The 26,726-nt window shown below is 37.7% G+C and overlaps 1 protein-coding gene across 1 annotated transcript in view; it reads left to right on the top strand.

The window, feature by feature from the left end:
* The window catches only part of COL19A1 (collagen type XIX alpha 1 chain), a 398,183-nt gene that overhangs the window by 347,516 nt on the left and 23,941 nt on the right, over nt 1-26,726 (top strand). The window contains exons 41-46 of the mRNA XM_036768309.1: nt 4,135-4,188; nt 8,142-8,186; nt 10,980-11,024; nt 11,132-11,194; nt 14,628-14,663; nt 14,789-14,833. Coding sequence (XP_036624204.1) covers nt 4,135-4,188; nt 8,142-8,186; nt 10,980-11,024; nt 11,132-11,194; nt 14,628-14,663; nt 14,789-14,833 — 288 coding nt within the window. The remainder of the gene's footprint in view (nt 1-4,134; nt 4,189-8,141; nt 8,187-10,979; nt 11,025-11,131; nt 11,195-14,627; nt 14,664-14,788; nt 14,834-26,726) is intronic.

The following is a 26,726-nucleotide window of genomic DNA, read 5'->3' as shown; positions in this document are numbered from 1 at the left end:
CCTGGGTTTGTGAGGAAATCAAGGTACATGCACTGATATTTTTTTCGTAAATTAATATGAACGGATGGTCTTCTTATTAACTAAATAACTCTGAGGACCAAGTCAGAAACAAGAGAAATCTCTTTTCCCATAAGCTTTTGTGTCCCACTTCTCTCTCTCTCTCTCTCTCTCCCTTCCTTTCCTCTCTCCTTTACCCCCTCTCACCTTTCCCTCAAACCCCACATTTCAGCAATTATTGCCTGTGAGAAAAGTAATAGTTACTGTCACCTCTAACCATAAGCTGCAACTGCTGACTATTCCAGACCATAGACTTTCGATTCCCCCAGGATGGCAATTAAAGTCTTTTCCCAGGATGTCTTCTCCACAGAATAAAAGATAAACTCAGTTCCCACAAAATGTCATTTTGAACTATTTTTCTTGCTCTGTAACAATTTACTCACTCATTCTCTCAAGAAAGGGTAGGTCTACTCAGAAAGAACAAATTATAGGCAACGAGCTTGCTTGGTGAGCAGAGAATCAGAGCAAGGGGATTTTAATGTTCCTAAAACATGGTAGACCAGTGAAATGTCCTTCTTCACTCTAACTATAAACTGGTGTTGCTTATTAGCATCAGAGCATGTGGAAGGACACTGTCCACACACAGTGGAGAAACACTAACAGCCTCATACCCTTTGATTCACCTTCAAGGCACCATAAAGACTAATGCCTTATTTTCCTTTGCCAATCACACATTACCCTTTTCAAGATGATTCATCTTATATTAGTTACATTTATATTGTGCTCTTCATGGTGAGATTTTGGGAGACAGTCAACATCAATAAACTAGGATGTCTAAAATGCTTTAAGGCTTCCAGGTGTAACAGCCAAAAAAGAAACAAACAAATATATGTGCATGCAGGGAAAGCAAAACTTGCCATGCATTCATGTCCCCAGAATCATTTGTCAAGAAGAAAAGACTAAGAAGATGAGGAGGAAAGGCCTTGCAATTAACAACAGCTGAAGCATGTTTTTTATCAGTTGCCTCCTCCAATGTAGGGATTTAGCTTGAGCCTATGAACCATTGTCATAGAAGTTAGCTGATGCAAGTGATATTGAGAAGGCACTGTCTTCTTTCCTAGATGTCATCCTTTGAGAGTAAAGATAGGGAGAACTTCAGAGCTAAACCTTGAAAATAGAAGATCTTAGCCTGAGGCTACGCATCCTCCCTGACCTTTGCTGTGAAAAGATTTCAGGGCATTCTTGAACTTGGATAGGAAAAGTTTAACATTTTTATTTCCACTAACCTCAAACTGAAATTTAGCATTTCCTTCAGTTTTTAAAAACATTATTCTGAGAGAGGATTTATAGGCCTTACCACACTGCCAAAGGGTTCCATGAAAACAAAAAGGTTAACAGCCCCTGCTCTAAAACAAGGGTCTGATTAGCTTAGTCTGGGTCCACTTTCCATCAAAAGTTGGATCAAAAGTATTCCTAGACATTGGACTAAGTAAATACAGTTTTATGGACACTACTTATGATGCATAGACAAAAGTAGATTTGTGGAGCCTCTATCAAGGAATCTCCACTCTTTCAGAAACATGGATAAAATACATTTCCTTTATACCCTTTCTCCAGAAGGAAAAGGATAAGTTGACATAACAGGACAATTGATGGAGGCCATTGCAGATATAGCAATGATGTGTATTGGCAAGATGGAGAAAGGCAAGCCAGATCAAAATCTTTGTACAGTTTGACATCCCAGGACTTTGTATGTTACTGCATGGAATTCCCCACCTTCAGCATCTGGAATCCTCTTTCAGCTGACCTAGAGTTGGAGTTTGTGTCTTCCTATGCATCATCTCACTCTAGATTGGTACAAAGGGATTGAGTCCTACTCTTGTATGGCTTGGAAATCCATGAAACCCTGGGTAGATGCCCAAATAGTCTTTGTGAGGGTGGTGGGAAAAAGCCATGGAAATGAAGACTACTGAACTCACCCCAACTAAAATGAATTAGGTTCTTGTCCAAGAAGGTGACACTGAGGATACTCCATGTCTATTCTGAAGGGATTCATTCATGTATTCAACAAGCATTTATAAAGCAACCACTTGGTGCCATTCACTGAGCTTCATTCTGGGGATACAAAGTGAAAAATGAAATAGTCCCTGGACTCAAATATTGAACATTTTTGATGATACCCACAGAAGATGAGGGGTAGTGATACAGTGGAAAGAATGCTGGGTTTAAAATCAGAAAATTTTGGCTAAGTCACTTAATCTCTTGGGGCCTCATTTTCCTCATGTATAAAATTAGGAGTCTATGACCTCCCAGTTCACTTCCAGGTATGTCTGATCCTAAAGAATCATCTCAATATCCTAGTATCATCAGCAATACTTTCACAGGCCATCTCTCCAAATAGATTATTTCAGCAATTCCTTCATATCATCCATTTTGATTCTTATTTGTTTTATTTTCAGAGGTAATATTTTCTGACATGAGTTAGAAATTTTGAGAGTGCACCCTGCTTGGAGACTGCTGTCTCCTGTATTCTGACTATAGGTATTATTCTTGTTTGGCTGACTAGGTGGATATTAACGGACATTTAAAAATTTCTAAAACCCCAGTTCATGAAAGGCTATCAGCCAATTTATTAAAAGCTCATTAATGAGGATAGGATAAGAAAACATAACAGAAATTTGAGACATGGCAATGTTTTCAAAGTAAATTGGTGGTATATCTGCCCATGTGTTTGAATAAATACATTTGAAATATACGCCATTATGGAAGCTCTTTCCTATGTAATTGTATTTAAATGCCCCAGTGTCCTAAAAGGGGAGTTGGATATGACAATCATTAACTGGATTGCTTTTTTTAAAAAAACCAAACCAATATTCGTCTCTTCCTATTTGCAAAGTCCCTTCTTCAAATTTATTTGCTATCAACTTACCCTACCCTATTTACCAGTCCAAGTATACCGCATACTAGAACATGTAAAACATTCAAATAAAATGAAAAGTTCTTATGTCTTTCCTGTGTCTTAATGACTGTCAGTGTGAAAAATTGCCTTTTTAAAGTACCAGAAATGTCCATTTTCAGGTATTGCCCTTAAATAAAACATCCAAAATACCCAGACCCCTTCACAAAATAAATAAGGAATATAAACTTCATTGGGTGAGTTCTGTCTTCATCTGCTCTTGAAACGTGTGGACAAGTTTTTCAGTAATCGAACAGCCCCAGGTGCTTCTATAATTGGCAGACTTTGTTAGAACCTGTCCATTCATTCTAATTCTGCTTGCAATTGGTCAGGAGTTGACCTTGACTGCTAGAAGGATTCATTCTCATTAAGTTCTTAATCAGAATTGAAACAATCAGGAAATAAACACACATCACTCTTGGGAATAACTTTTTCTTCAACAATTTTTAGAAAAACAAACAGCAATAATGCATAGGCAAATAAAAGGTGAGAAAAATACCATATTTCTATATCAATTTAAGCTTTACAAAGCAACTATGTATGTTAGATAAGTGTAAGTATTGTTATTGTTTTACAAATTTTAAAAAATGAGACTCAAATGAAATGATTTGCTCCTGGTCACATGGCTGAGTGCAGCATTTGGGATTAGAACCCAGACCTCCTGACTTAAAGTGCTCTTTTTATCATGCCATGCTGCCTTCCCCCAGTCATTGGTAACACCCATGTTGGCTCTATCTCCAATGAGTACTTGGGTTTTCTTTGCAAAGGTGCACCCTGTTATTGCTGCTTCAATGCTTCAAGTCCCTGTAATTTCATCAGGTTTGGGTACTTCCCCCATTAACATAGCTCCCTATTCCTCTTTAATGGAGTAAATGGTCTTTAAGAGTTGATTTGGCCAAAACAACATATTAGTCTGTGGCCAACCTGGTGATGTGTCTCTCCATACTTAACTAGAATATCCTTCAGACATGTATCCCATTTCTAGACCTCAACTCAAAGCTCAGTCTTTCTATCTTAATCAAACCCACCAGAACTGCTCTACCCCTTCAAGATCTCAGGGTCGCATCATGTCCCGATGATGTGTTCAAGTTGGATTTTAGTCAAAAGGCTGCTGAATGAAACATTCTAAAACATTTTGATCCCAGTTACTCTTTGTTTCCTACTTCTGTTTTTTTTCCTAGGGAGAACCTGGACCCATGGGGCTCCCAGGACTAGAAGGATTTCCAGGTGTAAAGGTAAGACTGTCATAACATGGCTATTTGTCAGCCTGTCAAGATGTTTTCATTAAGAGAAATGTTCTACTGTATTTATTTCCAAGGGAAACACCTTAATTTAAAAGGACAGCAATGACACTGACAGATGGTTGTCTTTATCTGCAGTTGTAGATTTTATGTGGAGTTAGATAAACCTGTCAGAAAATATGGCCTCAAATATGAATATATATATAAAGAGAAAGAGAGAGAAAGATACACAGATAAATACATAGAAAGAAACCTATATTTATGGTGTTATTCTACATATGTTTTTATCTATATATGTATATGATAGAGAAAGAGTACAAAAGCAGCATGGCATAATTTAGGGATTCTTAATTTAGGGCCTGCATGCATTTTAAAAATATTTTATAATTATTTCTTTTTTTCTTTATAATCTTATCTATTTTATTTTATGCACCTGAAAACATTGGTCTGAGAAGTTGGTCCTTAAAGTCTATCAGACTGACAAAGTGATTCATAACATAGAAAAGGTAAAGAATCCATAGCATAGTGCTTATTGAAGCCAGGAAGACCTGTGTTCAAAACATGCCTCTGACACATACCGAGCTATGTGACTCTGGGGAAGTCACTTAACCTCTCAGTGCACTAGGCAATTCTCTAAGACTAAATATCACAGAGAAGGTGCTGACTTACATTGGTAGAGGGAGTTTTCTTATCTGGGAGTTCCCTGGACTAATGAAATTACAGCTCCAGGCCCTATCCTTATCCCATGAAATATATATGTGTGTGTGTACACATGTACATACGAGTATATATATATATATATATGCATGTGCATGTCCATATACATAGTCATATGCATATAGGCATCACAGTGGATAAAGAATAGGATCTGGAGACAAGAAGAACTGAGTTCAAATCCATTCTCAGACACCTACTAGCTGTGTGGCCCTGGAAAAGTCACAACCTCTGTTTGCCTCAGTTTCCTCAACCATAAAACAAGGATAATAATAGCACCTAACTCCCAAGCTTGTTGTGAGGATAAAATGTGATATTTATAAAGCCCTTTCTAATCTTGAGGAGCTGTATCAGTCTAGCCATGATGATGATCATGATGGCGACGATGACGATGACGATGATGACGATGACGATGATGATGACGATGACAATGATGACGATGACGATGATGATGGACATGGGCATGTACATGTATTACAGAAGTCTTCCTGTAGAAAGCAAAATTCTCCTCTCAGAGAAACAAATAACCGGAAGTATCTTTGAAATAGTGTACTCTGAGTTCTGAGTCACACATTATCAAGTATGAAAAGGGGAAATTTCTACTTCCAAATTAGTGGACAATAATAGAAAAATAGGACAAGTAAATGGCACAGTAGATAGTATACCAGGCCTGGAATCAGGAAGACTCCTCTTTGTGATTTCACATCCAGCCTCAGACTCTTATTAGCTATATGACCTTGTTAACCCTGTTTGCCTCAGTTTCCTCATCTACAAATTGAGCTGGAGAAGGAAATGGCAAACTACTCTAGTATCTTTGCCAACAAAATCCCAAATGGGGTCACGAAGAGTCAGACATGACTGAAATGACTGAACAACAACAAAAATAGAAAAACAACTAGTTTAAAACATTATTTGGAGGTTATCCTTCTTAGGTACATATAGAAATTTTGTGGACTTCTAACATATGTAATATGTATGCAAATATGTTATGTATGGATACATATACAGACCTTACTTATGCATGTATATATATAACTACAGTTTAAACAATACCAGTTACGGAATCTGATATTATTACTGTATCTAAGGGAGAGGGAACAGAATCAGTAGCAATATCTTAAGTGTCTATAAGAGTGGCTATTTAAACCAGGGTTCCAAAGGCATATGTGTGTATGTGTGTGACTGTATATCCATATGGATCCAATATAATATACATGCATATAAATGTATATATCCACACATGTGAATGATGAAACAAGAGAGGGTGAGAGAAATGTGGCTGCTTTCATGACCTCATGTTTATTTACCATTTCCTAGATTTGTAAAACTATAGGAATAAGCAAGAGTGATGTAGGCCTTCCTGTAAAAATCAGATTTCTTCTCCAGAAAGAACATATATATGACATAAGTCCATAAACACTGATCTCTGTACTTTAGAAGGCTAAAAGGATAAACTCTCACTAAATTACAAAAGGGTTTTAATTATTTTCCATTATCACCCATTAACTTGGAAACAGCGGTTTCCATTCTTGATAACTTAAAACCAGTTGCTCAGAGTATAATATTTAAAAGATACATCCAATTTTTGTTCCTCCTGGAGGACTATGCTTTCTTTAAAAAAAAGGTCTACATAATAACCATTAAAACGGCATTTATATAGCACCTTACAATTTGCAAAGTACTTTACAATTATTACCACATTTTATCCTCAAAACAACCCAGAGGAGTCAGTACTATTATTATCCTCATTTTACAAACGAGGAAACTGAGGATGAGATAAATGAAGTTACTTATCTAGAGTCACACAGCTGTTTTGTAGTAGAATTTGAATTCAGGTCTTCCAACTCTGGGTCTACTTCTCTATCAACTGTGCCATCTAGCTACCTATGTTTAATTACTAGTATAAGTGGCATACTATATCACTCTTCGTCAATACTACATTCCTATGAATCCAGAAAGTCATCAATAAACATGAGTTCATGAAAGTAGCCAGTTCCCCATTTTCCACCCATTCCATGTTTCTTCCTTCACTTACGAACTTGCCATGCTTTGGGCAGAGACAAAAGTATAAAGGAAAGATCATTGGAGTAAGGAGATGTATGCCCTAGCCCCAGCTCAACTACTAAGTAACTATGTGACTTTGGGCAAGATATTTAACTACTTTGGGCCTCAGTTTCCGTGTATGTAAATTTATGGGGTTGGATTTAGGGAGCCCTAAGAGTCCTCCAAGCTGTAAAAATGCTATCATCTTACTTATGTTCACCAGCATTTCTTTTTTAGTACAGTCAGCTGCTGATGATAGTAAAAGTTACCTAGGATACAGGATTACCTCATTTTCAAATGACTCTCCTGAGAACAATTGAACCACTGTACTGTTAAGAACAATACAAGCTAAGTTTTCTCCCCATCGGAGAAATGCATAGATGTAGAACATCTTTAAATGTTGATATTTTCATTTCCACTCTCCATGCAGAAAGATAAGCTTCTGTGCAGCTACTGGTAGATGCCCAAGACGTTCCATCTTCTGACTAATGGCAATGTCTTTTTTTTAAGCATATAAAAATAACACAGCCATTGTTTGAATGCTGTTTAGCATTACCCATATCATTCTTAGTCACTACATTTCTAATAGCCTAAACTTAGCCACAATATGTTTGGCTTTTTATTTTTAAACGTTCATATTGGAACAGTAATAACTTGAATTCTTAGTTTCATTAAAGCCAACGCCTTTGTTTTTGTTTCTTTATTTTAAGAGAAAAGGAAAGACTTGGTTGGTTTTATTTGCATTATTGTTGTTCAGAGCTGGGTCTAAACTTGTGATTTCATCGCTGTAGTTACTCTTCACAAAATATCCTCCACTGGTAGCCATAGATAACTCATCCACAACTTAGAGTCTTCAAGAGTTATCTGGGGGCACTAAGAGATTAAATGACTTGTCTAGGATTATAAAGCTCATATGTGCCAGGAGAAGTACTTAAACACCATAATCTTCCTAACTCTAAGACACAATCCACTGCTGGGTCCCATCTCTGGTTATGCATGTCAATTATTTTTTCACACATGCTGTACCCTCAGGTACCATTTATTATGCTTTAACCAGATGTAGATTGTTTTAACCAGGAATTTCATATGTAACTATAGCATTTCTCCCCAACCTTCATCAATGATTTGAGTTTTGAGTTTCTACAAAGAAGTTGCTGAAAGAATTAATCTTTTTTATTTCCTCCGGTCAGGGAGATCGAGGCCCAGCTGGTTCACCAGGAATAGCAGGAATACCGGTGAGTTCATTTTATTTCACAGGGGGATGAAATTATTGTAAATTATAGATCATTGGTAAATTTGTAAACTTATGGCAAGATAATTAATGAGGAGGTTTAATACCAAAATAAAAATCATACCAATTTTGTTGCCAGGACATAATGGCACTGTTTTCCCTCTTCCATTATAAAAACATCCCCTGCAATATATTTTACAGTTCTTCATTCAGTAAAGATTCCCCCACTTCCCAAGGAAAACTGGTTTCTAGTCAAAAGTAGTTCATAATCATAGTCATTTCACTGAAAAGGATGCTTCTGTGTTTATTACTCCAACATTCAGGGCCACACTTTTTCCTCCTTTCCATTACAGACCTATATCATTTCCGATCACCACGGCTCTCCATTCTTTGTCTTTTTTCTTCTATTTCTTTCCTTTTCTATTTGTACATTAATGTGCTCTCTCTTTTCCATGTTCATTCTATTGAACTGCCAAACCTCTAAAAGGCATATGATGATAAGCAATGTATAAGTACACAAGTGCAATTTACAAATGCAAATTGGGCTTTTCTCTTCTTTATTTTATCTCCTAGTCCCTAGTTATAATCCTTGGCGCTCTAGAGACCATCTCTTGTAGCTCCCTTGTTCATGCACTTCAAGTTGCTTGCAGAAAGCCATAACCCGCCTTGGGTTTCACTTAGCCCAGTTTTATTAGCTGAGCTTTATTACTGTTAATGTTTCCTCATAAATTAGTCCTTCAATCCTCTCAATCATTTTTGTTGCTCATTGGTGTCAGATATTTTAATCTATTCAAGGTCTCCTCAAATGAATAGAAAGTACGGCACAAAGGTTGGAATCATTTAGCAGAACCCTGGAGATCATTCTAGTCTTCATTCAGGTTGCTCTAATTAAAATTTTGTGGTCACGCTTCATGAATAAAGGACCGTTTATCCTTTTGCTAGGTGCCCCTGCAGAGTAGGTTCATGATAACTTCACAGAGGAGTCATTGGGAACATAGCACTTCAGGCAGCTGTGCAGAGAGAAAGATGGCAGGCTCCTGGGTAGGACCAGAGGCATTCCCATTCTCCATTACTCCATGGAGCTATCCATAAGATATCAAGAGGAGCAGAATACATCCTCAGTCTGAATCCATTGTGGAACTTGTCGGGTCATAACACTTGTTTAAATTGTTTTATACTCGGGCAAGAGAGGGAGCATGAGATAGTGGAGAAAGGGCTGGTCTTAAAGTTAAAAAGACCTAGTTTCAAACCCTGCTTTGGACATATCCTGGTAATATGATCTTGGGTAAGTCACTTAACCTCTCTATGTTCTAGGTAACTCTGTATCAACTCTGTAAGTGGCAAAGCAGGTACTGCTTCACATTGTTAGAGGGAGGTTCCTTGTTGGAAATTTTTATACCACAGTTCTGGTGCAACTCAAATAAAATAAAAGGTTAGAAATAGGTAGACAAATTGTGATAACATATTGAGGTTTATTTTCTTAATAAACACATCAATTCAATTAAAATATATATAATATATATACACATACACATATGTGTGGAGGGGAGAGAGAAAGAGAGAATTTTGAGTGTGAGACATCGTGCTAGAGACCAGAAAGCCTCCAAAGAATAAGTCTGTACCCCCTTCCTTACCCCCTAACCATTTACTTATTTAATGGAGCTTACCATTTATTAGTATGTATGACTCAAATAGGAATTCTTCTTCAGAGTAGACCCCTCCAAGGCCATGTGACCTTGATCCAACCAAACTGCCATTGATCAGTACATCTTAGAACACCTTTTTGGAGGTGCCGTAAAAGCAAGTTTATAAGTCTTACAAGAAAAGTAACCTCATTATTTTCTCCTTTGGCCAAAAACATATTACACAGCTTGTTATTCTTCTGGACTGACTCTTAATAAGGGTGGATATGATGAACCCCTTCCCTCCCCAAAGGGGTATTAAGTATATTCATAGGATCTGAATGAGTTCCAAAGACAAACCAAGAGAAGAATTCTAAACAGGTTTGGAGCAAATGGTAGATTCATTGGAATTGCTTCTAAGGTGACTACTTTGAGGACAGCGAGGTGGCATCGTAGTGTGTTGAGCACTGGGCTATGAATCAGGAAAATTCATCTTTCCGAGTTCAGCTCTGAACTCAGACACTTATTCAGACAATCTTGTTTGCCTCAGTTTCTTCATCTGTAAAATGATCTAGAAAAGGAAATGGCAAACCACCCCAGCATCTTTGCCAAGAAAACCCCAAATGAGGTCATGAGCAGTCAGACCCTACTGAAAACATCTGAACAAATGACTATGTTGAAGGAGGATAATATCCTTTTAGAGGGATGAGTTCTAATATGCTTGTATAAAATTCAGTCTCATTGCCTTTTAAAGAGGTTCACCACCTTGGTAGCTCTCTTTTGAGATCTATAGCCTCAGAACCCCATAGCTAGCATTTATAGGTAGCACTGATATAGTACTTTAAGGTCTGCGAAGCACTTTTTAAATGTCATCTCATTTTATTCTCACAATAACCATGGGAATTAGGTGATATTATTATCTCTGTTTTACAGGTGAGGAAACAGAGGCTCAGATAGATTAAATAACTTGCCCAGGGTCACATAGCTAGGAAATGTCTAAGATCTGATTTGAACCTGTCTTCCTTACTCCAGTTCCAATGCTCTACCCAGTTGTACCACCTAGCTGCCTGAAATAGTCAGATGGCAATCCCATAGGCAAATGTCCTCTTTCAAGATACAGTGAGAAGTGTCTCTGTCATAGTGAAGGTAATGACTCTCTTTAATTCCTTTCCCAGGGAAAGTCAGGAGCCCCAGGGCCTCCAGGAGTGCCAGGAGAACCAGTGAGTGCCTCTTAGCATCTGAACTCTTTCCAATATCTATGTTTTGAAGTCAACAATTATTCATATACATATGTATGTGCCTCTGTGTGTGTGTATGTGTCTTTAAGGGTGAAAGAGGGCCTGTTGGAGATATTGGCTTCCCTGGGCCTGAAGGACCTGCAGGAAGACCAGTAAGTTTTAAATTTTGGTTTGTTGTTTTGGTTTTTGTTTTGTTTACCAGTTTCCAATAGGCTCAGAAAAGTGATATTAATCTTAGGAGAATTAAGATTGAATAAGAAAACCACCAAGAAAATTATTCCAGATTCAGCAAAGAGAGCCTTTCATTTGCTGATTCAGCCCTGAGTAAGTCCATTCATCATGAGTTACTGACTTTGTTGCCAGAAATGGGGTTGAAATGGGTCCAGTTTTATCAAAATGTGCTAAGGAATTAGTGATTCTTCCCTAATTCTCAGACACTCTTAGGAGTTTTGGTGGGGAATGTTTTGCCATGTCATCAAATCTAGGTAGATGGGAGCCTCATAGACATCCCACTTGAATCTTAGGCAAAAAGTTGAAATGTCAATTCGTTTTTTTTTTCATTGTTCTACTTCCCTTTTTTATCATTGCTAAACAACCTAAGCTTGATGGGAGAAAGTGTTAGGCTCAGAGCCAGGAAGATCTGCATTTGAATCCTACCTTATATACCAGCTATGTCACCTTAGGCAATCAATTTCCTTCTCCCAAGCTCAGTTTTTAGAATCAAATGAAATACCATATGTAAAGTGCTTTGCAAATCTCAAAGCACTGTATAAATAAGTGCTAATGTTATTATTATTGCACTGTCTCTCTGTGTAAATCACTAGTTCAACATGGATTGCTTCATTGTATCTTGAAGGAGTATGTGATTACTAGCATATACCATCAAGATGACATTATAAAAAACATCTCTACTAAAGCAAGAATTTTCTTTTAGAAAAAAATTATAATATCCTCCCACTGGAAATGAGAGTTGGAAGGAGAGAAAGGTGAAGGAGAAAATAATTTCATATGATTGTAGACTTAGAACTGCATAACCAGTCCCTTTCCTGTCTTTCCATTATTTGTAAACTTCACTCCCCTTCAGTCTATGATCCGGACACACCAACCTACTTACACAGACCTAGAACACAACCCTATATCACCCTTTTTTGAGCCAGGCTGTCCAGCATGACTGGAATGTGCTGTCTCTTCACCTTTATTCTTGGTTTCCATGGCTTCCTTTAAGACTCAACTCAAGTAGTATTGAGCAGAGTTCTTCTTAAGTCTTTTCAGATCTGTTTGTTACACTATAACTTGTTCTCCTAGTTTTGCTCACTTCGCTGTATCAATTCATACAAGTCTTCCCAGGTTTCTCTGAACAGTGTCACCTTTTTTGTTTCTTTTGGTACAATAGTATGCCCTTATATTCATATACTACAATTTGTTCAAGTCCCACCTTCTGCAAAGGACAGTTGCCTGTCCTCTCGGCTGTTAGTATTTTCCCCTCTCAAATTACTTTCCATCTACTATATAGCTTATGTATACTTAGTTATTTACGTGTTGTTACATGTTACATACTACATCCGATTAGAATATAAGCTCCTGAAGGGCAGGAATTGTTTTTATCTTTCTTTACATCAGCAGCACTGGCACATTGCCTGGCACATAATAAGCACTTAATAAATACTTGTTGATTGATTTACTGACTAGAACTGAAAGTGACCTTTGAAGCCATCGAGACCAACCCCCTCATTTTACAAATGAGGAGACTGAGGCACAGAAAGGGTAAGCCTTTAAAAATCATCAACTCATAACACCATAGAATGTCAGAACTGAGAAGAACTTTAGCCAGACCCAAGCTAGTTAGCTCAGTTGTAGAGCACCAAACTAATAACCAAAGGCTATCAATTCAGCCCCCCTGTGGGCCACTTACTTTTGCTCTCTTTCAGAACCACAGTGTACATCCTTTACTCCTGTCAGCCATCTAGAGAATGAATGCCAATAGTTCTCAGAGGAAATTGGGCAGGATAATGTGAATCAGTCTCTGCAAATCCATTACCATCAATAGAAAAACAACCCAAATCAAAACCACCCTACAGGCAGGTTAAGAGCAAGAGTCCCAGGACTTCCTGTTTAACATGATGTTTTGCAAATAGTAGGCACTTAATAAATGTTTGCAGGAAAGAAGGAAGACAGTATACAGATTATCTTCAGTGAGCTACAAAAGACAAGGAAGGCTAACATGATCTTTTATGTCTTGTAGTATTCCTGAAAACACTGAATTAAATTTTTACGCTAGATTTATCTTCTTTTCTCCAAGTGACAGAGTTGGCTCCTTTCACATCCTCTCCTTAATCAGCTTTATCTTCTTTGCCTGTGTTTCTGATGTAATAAATTCTGTGAACCTTATACTTCAAGTAACATGTTCTTATTTAAAGTACTCACCATCATTCCCTGGATGTTTCTGAGAGGTTGGGAGACTTTGGTTGGCTTATCAACCGTGACACATTTTAGTGTAATTTACAGCAGTGAAAACACACAGTTGTCTGCACTTCTATCCTCATAGAATCCATCCTGGCACAATTCGGGTCTCTTAGGCTTTTCAGAGGAGCATGTCCATGCAATTGCCTGCTGGCTAAGAAATCATTTTCCTTACCTTGATCTCTCCCTTTTCAAATCAAATCTCACAAACACATCTGCAGTTAGGACTCTAGGTATTTGACTTGACCCCAAGTGCTTTTGCTTCTCACATCTTCCAGACTATAGTCCTCCCAATCTCATAAATCTACTAGTGGGGCTCTGCTTTATTATCACCTCAGGAATAGCCCTGCAAAATTCAGGAGACTTCACAATTTCTAATAAAAAAGCACTCATTTAGTACTCTCAATGACAGTGATTAAGGGTTCTCTCCTACTTCCTTCACCATGTGCCTACTGAGAGACATGAAGCCGTCGTTTGATTGGCAGGTTATTTCATGCTAGGAATTTATTCCAACTATACAGTGAAACTTGTTTTGAGTTTCAATTGAAGACATTTAATGAGAGTTGGTCTGCACAGGAATATATTAGAGGACAGTGGTACTTTGACTCACATTACCATGAAAACCCACCACAGCAACTACCTGGGGGCATCCAGATTTTACAGGGAATCTTATGCACTTAGGCAAGTAATAAGAATACCTAACATTTTTATTATACATATACACATATATAGTGTGAATATATAATATCTATGTATACAAAGTTTACAAAGCACTTGACACAGATTATGGCATTTCATTCTCACAACCAACCTGTGAGGTACGTAACAAATTATCTTTGTCCCCATTTCACAGATGAGTAAAACTGAGCTCAAAGAGGTGAAGGAACTTGTTCAAAGTTACACAGCTGGCAAGTGAATTTGAACCCTGGTCTCTTGTCTCCAAGGCCAGGGCCCTCTCCACTATACCATAATGCCTCATGAATATGATCTAGAATCTAGCTGTCAGGGTCACAGAGCGATTCCCTTAAGTGAGACTCGCCTATTGAAACATTTCCCTCCCTATGCTTTCTTTTCCTTTCCCTGTACACCCAGATGCAGGTAACAATGATTTCTCTCTTTTTACAGGGAATAAATGGAAAAGATGGATCACCAGGTCCTCAGGTATGACAACTACATTTAAAATCAGATTTATAGTCACCTGCAGAAGCCCTAACACTGTTTAGACCAGTCATATGGTCATATGAAGGATCTTGGCAAATATGTGTCTCAATTATGATTTTTTTCAGGGCCCAGTGGGTAAGCCTGGAGACAGAGGACCCAAAGGAGAACGCGTATGTATTTAACTATTATTATCATTTGAATCGATCTACTATAACTGGGCTTATCATTGCTGTGTTATTATAAAATGGGTATGTAAGTATAGTTACGTGTCCTGAAAACCCTATAATTTAAGGTGAATGAGGACATAGGGAGCAAATAGGACCCCAAGGCAAGTGGCATACTGAGGCATGCAGGAGACCCTACTGCAGTAAGTTACATTGCCAGTGTTTTGTGCCTTCCAGCAATAGATGTTTCAGCCACAGTGCTTATGTAATGAGAGTGCATACATAACTGTTTAGTCTTCACCTCCATCTCTAGTAAAGAATCTCTTACTACAACTACCATCCTCCCATAGCTTCCTAGATTGTGTGATGGTCATTTAAATTCAGCAAGCATTAAATAAGTGCTTATTGTATTCAAGGTGCTAGGTATACAATGATAGATATGATACATCCCTGCTTTCAAGAGCCGTTTATAATCTAATGGAAAGTACTTTGGAAAAGGCATATTCACAAATAACTGATAACAGGTAGAAGTGGTAAGGGCAATGGTGAGATCTAGGCAAAGTGCTATGGATAATTTAAGGAATTAAATCTCATGTCAGGATGAGGTACGTGAAAAAGAATGGATGACTTCACGAAGGATGTAGTACCTGAGTTTGACCATGACTGTGAAGAGAATGAGGGATTTCAATAAAGATTAGGAGAAGACATTCGTGGCAGGGATAATAATATAAGCATAAGCAGAAAAACTAGAGAAGACAGGATGACAAGGATGGATAGGAATAGGGGATGGTGAATATTCCAATTTGGCCAGACTACAGAATGCATGAAGGAGAATGGTGTAAAATAAGGCTAGAAAGATGGGTTGGAACCAAATTTGGAGGCCTTTTGAGTGCTTGGATCAGATATTATATTTTATTGGCAGGCACAGAGAAGCCACTACAGTTGTTTTTTGTTTTAATTAGAGGAATGATGTGATCAGAGCCATGCATTTGCAATATCATTTGGGCAGTGATGTAAAGGACTGATGGATTGTAAAAGGGATAAACTGGAGTCAGGAAGACCAATGAAATGGATATATTCTCTAAGTGAGAAAAGAGAAGAGCATTTGCCGTGGAAAGAGAAAGGAGGGGATGGCTATCAGGAATCCTATGAAATCAGAAATGAGAGAACTGGCGAACTGATCATATTAAGGGCTAAAGGAGAAAGAAGAATCCAAGATTACTCTGAAGTTTTTTTTTATAATTTGGGTTTACACCTGTGATTTCATTAGTGAAAGAAACTTAGTTTGCGAAACTCCTTCCAATAATACAGATCTCAACTCATCTGCAGCCCAAAGTCCTAAACACTTGGGATCCGTCTCCATAGATCTGATTATTGAAGCTGTATGAGTATATGAGTTGATCAAAGTAAACAATGTAGGGAGTTACAAGTCATAAGACCATAGGACTTGAAGGGCTATATAGAAGGAGGCTAAGTAGCTAGCAAAGGAGACCAAAAGATAAGTGGTCAGATAGGTAGGAAGCATGCAGAATCATGGAAGATAATAGAAGAGGTGTATCAAGGGGATCAAGAGAGAGTATCAAGAAGGAAAACAGTGATGATCAACTGTTAAATGTTGTAGTAATATTAAAAATTGGGGCAAAGGAGAAAAGTACATTAAGTTTGGCAATATGCTGGCCCTAGGTAACCTTGGGGAGAATTGTTCAGTAGATGGTGGGGAGGGAAGCCATATTACAAAGGGTTGAGGAATAAGGGACTGGTGAGGAAGTGGAAAAAACAAGTAGAGACTCTTCTTTGTAGAAGTTTGACAATGAAAATGAGAGATAGAATGATAAGTTTGAAAAAATGTCAGGGTCAAGGAAAAGGGTTTGTTTTAAGAGAACCCCACTTCCACTAAGTCCTATTCCAGTACCTTGCAATGGCATGAAGATGGCACTGTGCCAGTGAGATGTAAGCTCATGCTGGTCCCAGGGTGGCCTCATGTGACAGGCAGAGTCTTCTGTCTAAGGACCAAAGCGAATAAGTATGGTTCATAACCATTGCGTTGGCCACTAAGTGAAGAATTATTTGGCCATGGCAGCCAAAGAAACAAAGAAAAATAAAATTCTCAAACCCATGTGACTCCCTTCTACTTCCTGAGTGATAGTGAGGAGAAAAGTCAAATCACCCATAAAACTTAACAGTAGATTCTCTAAATATGAGACCTTTGTCCAAGGACAAGCTGACATAATAATCTTCAATAATAAAAGTTTAAACATTTATATAGTACCTACTATGTGCCAGGCACTACTCTAAGTGTTTTACAAATATTATCTCATTTGATTCTAACAACAGCCCTGGAAGGTAGGTGCTTTTATTTTCCCCATTTTAAAGTTGGGGGAACTGAGACTTAAGAGAAGTTAAGTGACTTGCCCAAGGTCACACAGTAAATGTCTAAAGCTAGATTTGAATTCAGATCTTCCTGACTCCAGACCCAGCACTCTGTACACTGTACCATCTAGCTGCCGTGGCAAAGCTTAATAAATGCTTTAGCTAATCTAACCTGGTATGTAGAACGGCAACAAGAAACATCATTTCAGGGACATTTTATCATCTCCTCTTATAAGGTTCACAACAAGTACAAGCAAAAAGACCAGTTTTAGTGCATCAACATCTGTTACAGATAATAAAAAGGTAGAGAAATTCTATGAAGAATTTCACAAGATCCTTCAAATAAAGTCAAAATAAATGTTGACACTCAAACTCCAAAACAAAGGTGGATGGGCACTGGGAAAGGCAAAATGTGTGTTGGAAAATCCATCTCAGGTTGGAGAAATGAGAAGCCAAAGATTTGTGTAGCCCCTTATCAGCTGGCCTAAACGTTTCATTTGTAAAGTACTCTGAAGTTTCATACCTATTAATAAAAAATGATATATTTTAGAAGAGAATCAAAAGGTCCTGGACATGGCAAACTATGAAAAACTTGACAAAAAAATGAAAGTGGCATCCACTGCCATGTAGGAAATGACTGATTATTAATATTGGAATCATAGAAGAGCCAGCTAGCTGTGGGCATTGAACTATCCACTGGTTACAGGAAATGTTAAAATCAGCATTAGATTAGTCAACCAATCAGTCAACAGGTATTTATTAAGTTCTTATTATGTGCCCGAAACTGTGCTAAGCAAAAAAAAGTACCTACCCTTGAGGAACTAGATCAGAAGGAATGATAAAGAGGAGGAGACCATTTGCTAACCTAAAAGAGTCACCATAATGAGAAGGCAGAAAGAACCCAGAAAATGCCAGATAGTTGTTCTTTTTGACAAGTGGTAAAACATGGTAGCCAAGGGCAATGCCAGAGTAGAGTACAAATTCATTTGTAAAAAAATACAGAAAAATATAGCATAAATTTAAGTTCAGTGAAGCCTTATAAAACAGACATTAAGCAGTAAGAGCAAAAACAAGTTTACAGAAGGCTTGGAATGAGACAAAACCCAACCACATCATCCCAAAAGCCTTTTAAATGAAACTAGAGAGAGGATACCAAATGATGGAATGCTTCCATGTTTCAACAGATCTATAATTTTATCACTGTGGGCACACCCTCCAAGGGTGCAGATAGCCACCAATACATATCATCTCATCCCATCCAAATTTTGTTCATGTCTTCCTGCAAATCCTCCACAGAAAGGTCATTTTACATGTTAGTGGTCTTCGTCTAAATGTCTTGACATTGCCTGACTACGAATTGAGTACATGGGCTATCCATCTTTTATCCCCTGCTCTTACAAGGTAACTGGCCCCTCATCTTCTTCAGGTAATACATCTCCTAATGTTTTTACATTAGTATACAATCCTTTTGTCATATGCTGTAGCTTCTTCACACATTTTTATACTGTTCCTGGGACTACCCGCAATTTTAATTCTTCAAAAATAGAAGCACTCCCTGATTTGTAGCCATGTTGCATTGTAGGAAGATAATGATATTAAAAATATGAGCCTTTATTTAAAGGAGAAACTTGGAGTCTTCTAAATCACTGCGCAACTTTCAAGGGACAATATAATGCACTCTCTTCCTCCTATTCACTTCTGGGTTCAGTATGTAAAATTTGAAGTATCTATCTAAAGTATATATAACCAACTCCATGGGCTAACCATTCAATTGAATATCATAGTTTGGGCAAAACGCATTCTTCATCCACTTGGTAGATATGTGGATAGTGAGGCCATACTCCTTGAAGTGATTATCTATGTCATTTAGGAGGCTCTGCAGTATTAAGAGGACATAATGCAATCAGCATTCATTCATAATTGGGAATATCTGGAGAACCTCACTATATGGAATCTCCCTTCTATTTAGACTTTACTGGACTATAGGACAGAGAAAAAATATCACTGGCAATTATATGCCTTCCTGTTTTATGCCTCATCCAAGTTTAATGAGAGCCATCATAGTTGCTTCAGTTGTTATACTTTTCATGGAATGTTGTATGATTTTAACATATTTAGAGAAGACATTTGGTTAAAGAAGAGTCCTTGGTGACCTTCAGCACTAGTGAATCACAAGTATGCTACTATATTCTCCAATGACTTTTATTACTGTAAAGATGTAAATATAGAACATTATTTGCAAAAAACAAGCCTATTATATTCTCTCACTGGCACCAAGGATTTCTGTTATACACATATAGATTATTCTAATGAAGATTCTGTGGAGACTGGAAAGTTGACCTATTAGTAATTACCAATATTTCCTTGATTCTTTTTTCTTCAGAGGTAGCTAGTTAGCACAGTAGATAAAATGCTGGACCTGGAGCCAGAAAGACTTACATGCAAATCTGGTCTCAAACACTTACTAGCTATGTGATCCTGGGAGAGTCACTTAACCTCTGTTTGCCTCAGTTCCCTCATCTGTAAAATGGGGATGATAATAATAGCACCTACCTCCCAGGGTTGTTGGAGGATCAAATGATATAATACTTGTAAAGCACTTAGCACATAGCCTGACACATAGTAAGCACAATTATGAATATTGACTCTTTACTATAATAACTTTTCCCCAAGGATTTGGTGTCTTCCTCTCTTTTGGTGATGAATTTGGAACCAGTCCTGGTTCTACTCTTCACTACCTGCAGGAACTTGGGCAATTTGTTTAACCTGTTTTCTCATCTCATTTGAACTAAATTACCTCAAAGTTTTGGGTAACCCAAGGAGGAATGGAGAAATGTATCTTGACTGCAATTGAACTGCAACACATTTCTAATTATGGCTCAAGTGAAAGAATTTCCCTAAGAGACATCTCCAAGAAAACTTATGAGCAATAAATAAGTGGATTGCTTCTGCTGGAAGAAAAAGGGATAACAGATGGACAATTCAAGTGCTATCCTTGTACCCATTCTCCTAGAAAAGGGTGGTCCGTAGGCATCTCAAACTCAACATGTCCAAAATGGAACTCTATTTTCTCCACTAGACCCATACCTTATTCAAACCTCCCTGTATGGGAAAACATCATCCTGTCAGTCAAATTTACAAAGTTAATATTTACAAATAAAATTTACAAAAACAATTTAAAAATTATCCCAAACTTCTTCCTAAAACAAAGTTCCATCTTTTTCCATACCAGTTAAAGTTATGTAGCATAAATTCATCATGATCCTAATTAGCAATTTTAGGATTTCCCCCCAAGAAATGCCTGACATGAAACAGAAATAGGAACAGAGGAGGTAGGTGGTAGGAGTTGTTCAAGGTTGAGAATAAACAAGGAAAGAATAGCAGAGTCAAGGAGCTAAGGGATCAATGGTTAGAAGAGAAAGTATTGGAAAGAGTTGGCTGATCATAGATACTACACCAAAAATGGTCAACACTGGGCTGAGAAGAGAGTAGAGCCAGAAAAAGAATGATAACCTTGGAAGAAGAAGGAAGACATGGGGGACTGAACATCACCATGATGTTCACATTTACATAGTGACATAAGCTTTAGAAAGTTCCTGCTTCACAACTCTGTGAGGTACATAACACAAGTATTAGCCTCATTTCGCAGAAAAGAAAAAAAAAGGTTCAGAAACGTTTAATGATTTATTCATAGTCTCAGAACCAAGACTTATATCCATGATGCCAGACTCCAAGACTCCACTTTCAAGAGAACTACACTTTTAGAAAGAGTAGCATTATGGACCAGGTAGAATTCCATTTTCAACTGAATTCTCTCCTGAAGTTCAATACCACATCTGCTTGACATCACCACCTGAGTGGCTCACTACAAGCCCAAACTCAACTTTAAAACTGTATTCTTTATCTTCTTCCCCAAATCTGCACCTTCTGAGAATTATTTCTGTGGATAACACTCTCATGGTCCCAGAAACCTAGGTGCAAAACCTTGGAGTTATCTTTGACATTCCTTTATCTTTTACATACAATTAATTGCTGAGTTCTGTTGGTTTGACCTTCATGATTTCTCTCACATCTGTCTCCTTTCCCCTTCCCTCTTTCAACACACTAATTCAGACCCTTATTACCTTTCCTTCAGCCTATTTTAATAGCCTCCTAACTAGGCTCTCTAATTCACATCTCTCCCCTTTCTAATTCATCATTCTTATAGCTTATAAAAGAATATTCCTGGTACACAACTAACCACATAACTTTCATGGTCAGGTACCTTCATTGACTTCCTGTTGCTTAAAGGATAAATTACAAATTCCTTAAGTCTATCCAGAGTTTGACTCCAGCTCATCTTTCATTCTTATTCTATGCACTCCATATTTCAGCTAAACTGAACTGCCCTCTGTTCCTGAGGTCTTCCAGACGTCTCCCAACTTTCTATTTGTATAGTTGTTGTCTTTTCAGAATACAGTAAATGCACATTTGCCTTCAGTATGGCATAGTGGATAACATCCAGAACTTGAAGCCAGGGAGACCCGAGTTCATGTTTCTAACATTTACTAGTTGTACAACCACGGGAAGGGCACAACCTCTCTGAACCTCAGCTTCCTCATTTGTTTAACAAAAAAAGTAAATACTACCTGTAGTACTGACTACATGGGGTTATGAGGTTCAAAAGAACAGAATTATATGTATGACTTTGCGAACTTTATGGTGTTGTCCAAAAGCCAGATATCATCACCACCACCATCATCATCATCACCATCACCATCATTCTCATCCTCATCATTATTCCTTTAAGATGCATGACCCTTGAAAGGATGATGATGACAACAATAACTGACATTTAACAGATACAGGCCATGTGACTGAGCAAATCATTTAAACTTCTTAGTACTCTAGGCAGCTCTCTAATACGATAAAAATGCAGAAAAGACGCCAACCTGCATTAGTAGAGAAAGTTCCTCTATCTGGGAGTTCCAATACCAATGGAATCACTGATCCAGCCTCCATCCTAGTCACTATCCCAGTCCTATTCTCTCAAGACTCATTCAGGTACTGCCTCCTCCATGAACATTTCCCCTAGTTGAATGCGATTCCTCTTTCAGCATTTCTTATGGTAGTTTGTATGTATTCTTCCTCGTCTCCATGACATTAGATTATTAGCTCTTTGATACTAGGTTGTGTTCGATTTTTGTGTGCCCAGTGTTTAAAACGCACAGTGCCTTGAATCAAATCAACACAACAAATGTTTATTGACTTGAGATTATGACTAACTGGAATTTCAGAGTTTAGCATTTGGGAGGTGAAGGAATTTTTAATACGTTCTAAAGTATGAGGAAAAAGTGAAGTCTTTAATGATCTGTTAAAGTAGAAGAAACATGGAAGTCACATGAGCTGACAATTTGAAATAAATTAATAAAAATTTTATAAAGGGGCAGCTAGGTGGCTCAGTGGATAGAACACCAACCCTGGAGTCAGGAAGACCTGAGTTCAAATCCATTCTCACACACTTACACTTCCTAGCTGTGTAACCCTGGGCAAGTCACTTAACCCCTATTGTCTAGCCAAAAAAAAGGGTTATAAACAGGGAATGGGGGGAGGAAAATTTGTAATTATGCCATTGGGAATGCCAATGACTTTCAATAGTTTTATTTTTATTACCGTGATTGATGATGATATGATTACTCTCAGTAAGATTATCTTCTAAAAACTACTGTTATCTCATATAAGGCAGTACTATTGGGACTGAGGGCTAGGAAAGACTATTTTATCTTGAAAGTGGTATGCAGACCTTTCACAAGACCATATACTAAATATCTGTCCATTTAAAATAGCCAGATTGCTAATGTAAGATCTATGTACATTCATGAAAAACTATTGCAGGCTTAGATCATCTAACCCCACCCCAAAAAAATAAACATTTCCTTTCCCTTCCTTTCAGAGCCCACTAAAGCTATTGTACTTTTGGGCTTAATTAAGAGAGGCATGGTGTCCAGAACAAAAAGTTTGTTGCTTAGTCATTTTTAGTCATGTCTGACTCTCCATGACCCCTTTTGGGGTTTTCTTGGCAAAGATACCTTAGTGGTTTGTCATTTCCTTCCCTAGCTCATTTTACATACAAGGAAACTGAGGCAAACAGGGTGAGGTCACTTGTCCAGGGTCACACAGATAGTAAATGTCTGAGGCCAGATTTGAACTTAGGAAGAGGAGTCTTTCTGACTCCAGTCCCAGCACTCTGCACCACCTAGTTACCCCAGAACAAAACAACTCAGTATCATTTGCTCTCAAGCGAAACAACAACATAGACTGTTCATGAGTGAAAATGCCTAGTTTGGTACAAACACACACGTTTAATTTTTAAAAGCAACTCCTAAACAATTAAATCAGAATTTTTAATAATCCAACAAGGCAGAGAATTAATTCTAAAAAGAAGATGTCAGCAGTACTAGACAGTTATCAGTCTGTGTCAGGCTGGTATATTTATAATTGAGCTAAGAATTTTCCCCATGATCCAGGTGGTTGATAGCTCTCACTAAGTATTTTTCTCTCATGCACACACAAACAAAATTTGACTTTTATTTTGTGGAATTCAGCTTCCAAGTACTCTAATGGTCAATGCCCAGATAATCCCAAGAGCACTGGCCCCCAAAAGATTTGGCTTTGATAACATTGCTCTCTTAAGGTGACCACTATTATAAATATACCCAGAATGTCAGCTGGGAGAACTTAGTATGAAGAAAAATGAAGAAATGCACACAATGCAAATGCTAATTCCCATTTAGGGAAACACATCTGCCTCTTAGTGGACAAAATAATTTTTCCTATTACGAAAGCGATTTAAGGCCATTCAAAACCAAATGAAGTATTAACATACAGTACTTTGACCAGTGCAAATGTCCATTTACCTCTGAGATAAGGAGATTAAGAAAAATAGACTTGTATGACATCTAGGTTTTGAATTTTTGTGAGTTTTTCCCCCCTAAGGAAGTAATTTAAGAATCCTGAGGAGGGAGCATTGCACAGTGGATAAAGAGCTGGAGTAGAAAAAAAAAAACCTAGGTTGACATCCTGCCTCTGACACATACTTGCTATAGGTCCTCAGCAGCTCTCTAAAATATTAAATTGAAGAGCAGATGCCGATAGGAGTTTCCTGATCCAATGAAATCATAGCAGGTGAGATGAACTTAGGTATCATAGAATCACAGAATCTGAGTTAGAACAGACCTCATTCTATGTTCTTGAATAGGAATTCTTCTTCATAACTTATCTGAAAAGAAATCACACAGCTTTGTCTTGAAAACTTCCACTAAGGAACCCACTACCCTCCTGAGTAGTCCGTTTCACTTCAGATAGTGCTAATCATTAGGAATTTTTTCATATCAATCCTAAATTTGCTTTTTTGTAAATTATACTCATTGCTCCAAGATCAGCACTTTCATCTCAGTATATATTACATATTTATCTTTATTTATACCTATGTCTGTATCTAGCTATATGTTTAAGTGATTACTATAAAAGAAAATGGAATTTTCACATTAAAAAATACTTTAAGGAGCAGCTAGGTGGCACAGTGAGTAGAGTACCGGCCCTGGAGTCAGGGGGACCTGAGTTCAAATGCGGCCTCAGACACTTGACACACTTACTAGCTGTGTGACCTTGGGCAAGTCACTTAACCCCAATTGCCCTGCCTTCTACCCTCAAAAAAATACTTTAAAATGTTGAAAATCACCTGGCATAACAGAGGCCTTGGTATAAGAAAGACTTGGTTCAAGTCCCACCTGTAACTATACTGATACCTGACTATGGATAAGTCGCTTAATATTTCATTGCCTCAGACCACTCTCTAAGACTATAAAGTGTAGATAAATAGCTGATTTCCATCTGAAATGGAGTTTCTATACCAGGAGTTCTCCCACACAACTTGAAATTACAGATCTGGACCAAAAAAAAAACAAAACAAAAAAGAACAAAGATTAATAATATTATAGGGGAAATAATTATTTCTGAAAGGATGATGGCGATAGAAAACTTCTTCTAGCCCAGGTTGGGCCTACCTTGACACATGACCATGTGGACTTCCCAATTTCTAGCTAAAAAAATATAAAAAGATTTTTGGTTACTCCTGTGCCTTCCAGAAGAGTATCGTTCTATACTTGACTGCCCACAGAGAAATTAAGGAGAAAATAACCTCCCTACCACTCTAGTCTCCCTAAAGAAAGAGAAACAATATGAAGAGAACAAAACCAAAAAATCTCTGCTCACTTGTTCAACACGAGGAGAAAAAAGAAGAGCAGGAGAAGAACCAAGGGACTATAGCTCTCATGGCCATTCATAAGTGAAGAGAACAAACTCAAGAAAAAAGCTGAAATGATCTGCATCGTAAAGCCAACTGTTTCTGGTCAAGTCAGATCACACAGTAGGATCCAGAATCCTCATCCCTGAGGATGAAACTAGGTCTTATCCTCCATATTTCATGGTCTATCAGCTATAAAAGTCAATGGAGATTCCCTTTTCCAAGGAAGGAATCCGTTTTGAATCAATCATCAATCAATAATCAATAAACCCTATTAATAAATAGAAAGTCACATTCTCAATCTAGCCAACATGATTCATTGGAGACCACCATTTTGAATTAAGGAGATTGTGCCCTATTAATAATAGAAAGATACTTCCTGAATTTGTGATGCATTAGGGACCACTCCTTCGTTAGGCCTTCTACTAGAGTAGAAAGATAGCTTCTAGTATAATAGGTCTCAGTATGTCAGTTATTAACTGTGCTGTTGTACATAATGCTAAGTATGGCTGAGTAGGCAGCTTCATTAATAGTCCCCCAGGTGAGGTATTAATGATACCTATCATCATACCCACTGTATTATAACTGAGCAGACAGCTTCTTAATTATTAGTTTGCTTCTCTGTAACAGGCATTCTAGCCCTTGGGATATCCTAATAATTGTTTGCCTTTTTTTATTTAAAGAAATACAAGGGAAATGGAAGTTTTTACGTTTTCCTTACTGCCCATAACCAAAAGAATAAAACTCTCAAATATTTATGAATGGCAAAGCAACCTTTGTATAAAACAAGCATTAGAGGAAATTTACAACAAATTCAGATATAGCCAAGTAATAACTTTCTAACTTCTACTGACTCATATCGTCTAATGAATGGCCATCTTGAGAAAATCTCTCATGGGTCCTTCATTTATGCCTTTAGAGAAAGCATTTCACTCTTAGCTATCTAAGGACAGATAGAAATGGCTTCCATCATTTATGTTGGATTTTTTTTTAATGCTTCCCTTTCTCGAGTGACTGGGCTTGTATACAACTTAAAGCAGATGTATGTGTTCAGGGTACATCTATCCACACACACACACACATAAAAATGTACGATATATTTGAAATACAAGCACAATAAACCACGCGTCTAAAAAGCAAGAATTTCAAATGGAAAGCAAAATATGACAAAGCAGGAAAAAAACAGGTCAAATGCACAAATTCAAGAGAGACTGAGTGCCCTAAAATTTGATAGATTAGCCTTTT

This window comes from Trichosurus vulpecula, chromosome 7, assembly GCF_011100635.1.
Source record: "Trichosurus vulpecula isolate mTriVul1 chromosome 7, mTriVul1.pri, whole genome shotgun sequence".
Classification (NCBI taxonomy): domain Eukaryota; kingdom Metazoa; phylum Chordata; class Mammalia; order Diprotodontia; family Phalangeridae; genus Trichosurus; species Trichosurus vulpecula.
This window is presented reverse-complemented; position numbering and strand designations above follow the sequence as displayed.